General features: G+C 50.5%; 2 protein-coding genes across 2 annotated transcripts in view; one reads left to right on the top strand and one right to left on the bottom strand.

The window, feature by feature from the left end:
* Window positions 1-3,697, bottom strand: part of Tulp2 (TUB like protein 2) — a 9,747-nt gene extending 6,050 nt beyond the window's left edge. Inside the window, exons 1-5 of the mRNA XM_050121305.1 lie at window positions 3,668-3,697; window positions 3,182-3,233; window positions 2,057-2,195; window positions 1,253-1,390; window positions 965-1,152 (exon numbers count right to left, since the gene is read on the bottom strand). Coding sequence (XP_049977262.1) covers window positions 965-1,152; window positions 1,253-1,390; window positions 2,057-2,147 — 417 coding nt within the window. The 5' untranslated portion in view covers window positions 2,148-2,195; window positions 3,182-3,233; window positions 3,668-3,697. The remainder of the gene's footprint in view (window positions 1-964; window positions 1,153-1,252; window positions 1,391-2,056; window positions 2,196-3,181; window positions 3,234-3,667) is intronic.
* Window positions 3,698-5,371: 1,674 nt separating this feature from the next.
* Window positions 5,372-5,515, top strand: part of Nucb1 (nucleobindin 1) — a 13,923-nt gene continuing 13,779 nt past the window's right edge. Inside the window, exon 1 of the mRNA XM_050121306.1 lies at window positions 5,372-5,455. Within this exon, the coding sequence (XP_049977263.1) occupies window positions 5,372-5,455 (84 nt within the window). The remainder of the gene's footprint in view (window positions 5,456-5,515) is intronic.

Genomic DNA, 5,515 nt, shown 5'->3' on the forward strand with positions numbered 1-5,515 from the left:
ACAATATTCTGTCTGTGTGTATGCCTGAAGGCCAGAAGAGGGCGCCGGACCTCTTTACAGATGGGTGTGAGCCACCATGTGGTTGCTGGGAATTGAACTCAGGACCTTTGGAAGAGCAGGCAATGCTCTTAACCACTGAGCCATCTCTCCAGCCCCCTGCTTTTTTTTTTTAAGATTTATTTATTTTATGTGCATTGGTGTTTACCTGCATGTGTGAGGGTGTCAGATTCCCTGGAACTGGAGTTATAGACAGTTGTGAGCCACCATGTGGATGCTGGGAATCGAACTGGAAGAGCAGCCAGTGCTCTTAACTGCTGAGCCATCTCTCCAGCCCCACATTCTCCTCTTGTAGAGAAATAGAGTTCCTTTTCCAGTGCTCAAGTCTGATGGTTCACAAATGCATCTAACTCCAGCTTCAGTGGGTCTGACACCCTCTTCTGGCCTCTGTTGGAACTGCACTCACATTCAAAAACAGATGCACATACGCATAACCAAAAAGAATCAAAATAAATAATCTGAGCCAGGCATGGTGGTGCATTCCTTTATTCCCAGAATTTGGGAGGCAGAGGCAGGTGGATCTCTGAGTTTGAGACCAACCTAGTCTACAGAGGAAGTTCCAGGACAGTCAGATCTACAAAGAGAAACCCTGTCTTGAAAAATGAAAATAATAATAACAATTAATAATTTGGGTGTGGTGCAACATACCTTTAATCCCAGAACACAAGGAGGTAGAAACCAGTGCATCTCTGTGAATTCAAGGCCAGTCAGGGATACATAGAGATTGACCCTCCCAAAATTAGTGCAGATAAATACTTCTGATGTGGTGATGTTTTATATCTGAATACACTATAACAGGGATTAGACGGATGAACTGGGAGACCCATGAGTTATGATATCTCATAGATAAGCTGTTAACCAAAGCAAGGAAGACAACTTGTCATGTGACCCAGGGACCACATTTCACTCCCCTGTCCCTGAAATTACCAGGTCCTGGGGAGGCTAGCCAGCCCCTGCGACGGTTTGCCATATGTGTCTTGGGAGGTGGGGGGATGACAGGGATGTCCTCCATGCTCACTTCCTCCACATCTGAATCCGAGCTGTCTGGGAGCCAGCGTAGGTAGTGGAATGCAGCACCAGTGCCCCGCGTGTACACTAGAGAAAAGTTTCAGATTTAGGGTCCTTTGGTGTGAGAGGAGGAGGCTCCAGACCAGACCCCAGTGTCAGGAGAGAATGGGTGGAATCCCAAGCTTACCTGCTCCTCTGTGTGACAATAGAGGGGCCCTCTCGCCACTACCATCTCCACCATAGTTCATGGTGGCCAGGGCATTGTGGGCCCCGGAGGGCAGGTGTGTCTGTGCTGTGTTCTTCTGGAGGAGAGGACTCCCAGTGCCTGGGGAAAAGTGCAAAGCAGCCCGTTTTAAAAGGGTCTCCTGAGGAAGGTAGGAGGACAGCCTCAAATCCTGCACTACATAGCAAGATACGGGATAGCCTGTGCTGCAGCATGAGATGCATGCATCACCTCCCAAAATCCCAAACAAAACTCAGAAAGGCACACGACTGGGTGCATGTTACCCTAGGTTTTGATCCTTAGTACCACACACATACACACACAAAGTGAAATCCTGCTCTCCCAGCAGAACTTCTGTCTTTTGGGGAGTCCGGGTTCCCTCAGACTCTACTAGGTTCTGATAAAGCCAGTTCCTGAATTCTTTTGGGTCTGGCCCTCTGGCCCTAAACTCCACCTGGAACTGTCAAAGGACCAGGTAATCTCAAGGGCTCAGTTTTATTGGAATGGCTCCTAAGAAACCCACAGCCCAAGCAATCTTCTGCCCCGGGATGGATGAGGTCCCACCCACCCCTGTTCCTTCATAAAACCCCACACTTAAGTTGCCCCCAATCCTCTACCATAAACTCCCTATTCTGATGCAATTAGGCCCCACCAATCCTGAAATCTATAGGCCAGCCCCTCCAGCAGCCAGCAGGGTTCACTAGGCTCCACCCCTCCAGTGTTCAATAAGTCCCACTCTGGAGCACCCAGAAATCCCTTCCATCAGACCGAGTCCCCAGCCGCTGTCACTCTGGAAGCGATCGTCCCCACGCCTCCGTCGCCGGTGCCTCAGGGAAGCATCAGGATTGGCCTGAACCATGAGGGGTTCCTGGCGCTTCCTGCGCTGTTTCTTCTTAAATAGCTGCCGCTGTAGAAACAAGAAGGGTGTGTGGTGAGGACAGAAACCAGAGAGGTGGGCGGGGTGAGATTGGCCTGGCAGAGTCCAGGTACCCTTCCTCCTTCCTCCGTTGAGGTCCCAAATACCCAGTCCCTCAGTCTATCTAGTCCTTTCTGGTCAGATCAGATCTACTTCCAACTCCTCTCAAGAACTAGGAATCCAGCCCTCCAGAACTTTTTTTTTATTAATTTATTTATTTTTATTTTGTTTGCATTGGTGTTTTGCCTGCATGCATGTCTTTGTGAGGGTATCAGATCTTGGAGTTACAGACAGTTGTGAGATGCCATGAGAACTGAACCCAGCTCCCCTGGAAGAATGGTCAGTGCTCTTAACTGCTGAGCCATCTCTCCAGCTCCCAAGAACTTTCACTCCTTACACATTTCCTCAGCCTGGGCTGCCATCCTGGCAGAGGCATGAGGATTGCAATATCCAAGCCTGCCTAGACACTTTGGGGAGACCCTGTTTCAAAATACAAAGGCAGGTAGAACGACTGGCATCTGTAAAGTCCAGAAACAGAAGAAGATGAGAGCAAGAACGAGGTCAGCACAGGCGACAGAGGAGTGGATGGCTCCATGGGGAAAGGTGCTCGCTATTCCAGCAAGCCTGACTACCTGAGTTCTAGCCCCAGGATCTACACTGTCAAGAGAGAACCCGCTCCTGCAAGTTGTCTCCACATGCGTGCCATAGCGTGTGTGGGCTCTATCGCAGAATAGATTTAGTTTAAAGCAAAACAAAGCAAGCGCAATGGCTCACAACTGTAATTCCAGGGCCAAGATGCAAGCTGGAGAGCAGCCTGGGCTAGGCAGCAAGGTCTTGTTTCAAAATAAAATCTAATTCCTACTTTCTCTTTTCCTAATTTGAGAACCTGATGTTCAGAAAAAACGAACATGGGATTGGGGTCTCTGAGCAACCTCGGGGAAGATTGGGAAGACGAAGAGTGGGATTCCGGCCCATACCTGTTGTTCCAGCTTCTGCAGCCTTACACCCGAGAATTCATCCTCCAAGGTCCTGAGAGAAACACAGGCTGGGGACCACAGCCGGCAGGGCAGCTTTGTCTGTGCGAGAGCCCCTCCCCTTGGCCTATTTGGGTTCTGAGCGCCAGTGATGTCATAGTAGTTGCAGGACGGGAGCTTTCTAGGTCAGTTATGATGCCCCTTCTCCCAACCCCTCCCCCTTTAGGACCCAAACAGAGACCCCCAGGCTCTAGCTATCTTGGGAGACGCAGGAGTCCAGGTCCCAAGCTCCTTTCATCTGGCAGACCTAAGCATCTCGGCCGGTATGCCTTTCAAAGGGAGGCTGGAGTCCAGGTCTCCGGCACCTTCCTACAGAGCTGATGATGGTGGTCGTGAAGACAAAGCTTGAGCCCAGAGCTGTGCGTATCCCTGTAGTGCGCATCGATGTTCTCCTCCCCAAGCCACTGCCCATTAGGCTTCCCCACTCACTCTTTCTTCCATGGTTCATTTTCCTGAAACGTTCTAGAGAATTAGGAAGGCATAATCAAGACCCAGATCCCATATCTCAGTAGAGACCACCCTCCGATATCTGACATCTGCCTTCATTTTTCTTTTGAACCCTGACAACCCGAATCCCAGTTCCCACCTGAGACTAAGCTGCCTGTGTCGAGCTTTAAACACTATTGGGAACACAAAAATCCACCTTTCTACCAAGTACGGAAGGCTTGTCCTGCTTCTAAGTATTGGGACTCGGGGCTTAGGGTCACAAGTTCCAAACCCTCAATCTTCACTTGTCTGGAATCCCAGGGGTGCCCACCCCTCCCTAGCGCCAGCTTGAAGATCTCATGGTCTTGCTGAGATGCTAGAACTCTAAACACAGCTGGACACTCTCGGAAAAGGAGATTCCCACAGGGACTTGCCCTCTTCTTGGCCCCTCACGGTCCATGTCCAACAGAGTAATGCCTCCAGGCAACTGAAGCAAACAGATCCCTTGTTCTGGGGGTTCTGAATTGGAACCACAAGCCAGCGTTCCTTAAAGGGACCCAAGAGTATCTACCTAGCAATATAATACACTTCTACATATAGAGCATTTAAGAAATTGATAGGGTCAAGGCCTAGTGTCTTACGCCTGTAATTTCAGCACTGGGGAAGTGGAGATAAGAGGGCAGGGAAATCAAAACATTCCTTCTCTATAAGCGCTCCTATCTCTTCGAGGTCAGTTTGGGATGTAAAAAACCATTTCTCAAAAAAGGGGGGGGCCGGGAGTCTGGGAGTCGTGATATTTTATTTATTTATTTATTTATTTATTTTTGGTTTTTCGAGACAGGGTTTCTCTGTGGCTTTGGAGCCTGTCCTGGAACTAGCTCTGTAGACCAGGCTGGTCTCGAACTCACAGAGATCCACCTGCCTCTGCCTCCCGAGTGCTAGGATTAAAGGCGTGCGCCACCATCGCCCGGCAGTCGTGGTATTTTAATTTCAGCGCTTGGGGGTCAGCGCTTGGGCCGGCTTGGTCTACACAGAGTTCCAGCTAGGGTTACATAGTGAGACCCTGCCTAAAAAATAATGATAATATACTATGCAGTTGCGTGCCACTAAACTTGCAGGAATTTGTGAAGCGAAAATAAATGAGAAAACTACAATTCCCAGGAGACACAGCGGCAAGATGTCCGCAAAAATTGCCCTTCCCACTCCCACCCGCATTCAGGGCTTTGACTTTTATTTGAAAACGACGCAGGAAATGTCACGTTGAAGAATGTAAGCTTCCAAGAAAGCAGAAATTTTTGAAAGTAAGGGAACTTCATCGGAAAGAGGCGGGGCTGCAAACGCAGGCGGAAGCTCGGAGCCAGCGTGGACCAATCAGTATCCTGGGGGCGGGTCCGGAGGAAAATCACCAAAAACCCGGCGGAGGTCCCAGCGTGGGAAAACGCCTTCCGCGCCGGGAGAGGTGAGGGGCGTTCGGTAGCGGAGGGCGGAGGGCTGCAGCTCGCGGTATTCAGGGTTTCGGGTCTCGCTAGGCCGGTGAGAAGGGGAGCCTAGGGGCCTGGGATCTCGGTCCAGGGTAGGATTCCCTGCTTTGAGGGAACCGGGATGACTGTCTACGGACTGCGCTGTAGGAAAAGGAGGCTGGAGGCCTGGCATCCTGGGTTCCAGGTGACGAAACGCTTGGAGTCTTCTTCATTTTTGCAAATGGAGATGGCACTGAGACGTGCCACTCGTTTGCCTAGCCGGATTCGGGGTTGGGACAGCCTTAGCCGGGGTAATAATGCGCGCCTACAAGTCGCTTGGGAGGGACAGGCAGGAGGATCAAGAATTCAAAACCAACCAAGGCTAAACAGG

The sequence above is a fragment of the Alexandromys fortis genome, unplaced genomic scaffold (assembly GCF_014885135.2).
Source record: "Alexandromys fortis isolate MF-2015 unplaced genomic scaffold, M_Fortis_MF-2015_v1.1 scaffold_161, whole genome shotgun sequence".
Classification (NCBI taxonomy): domain Eukaryota; kingdom Metazoa; phylum Chordata; class Mammalia; order Rodentia; family Cricetidae; genus Alexandromys; species Alexandromys fortis.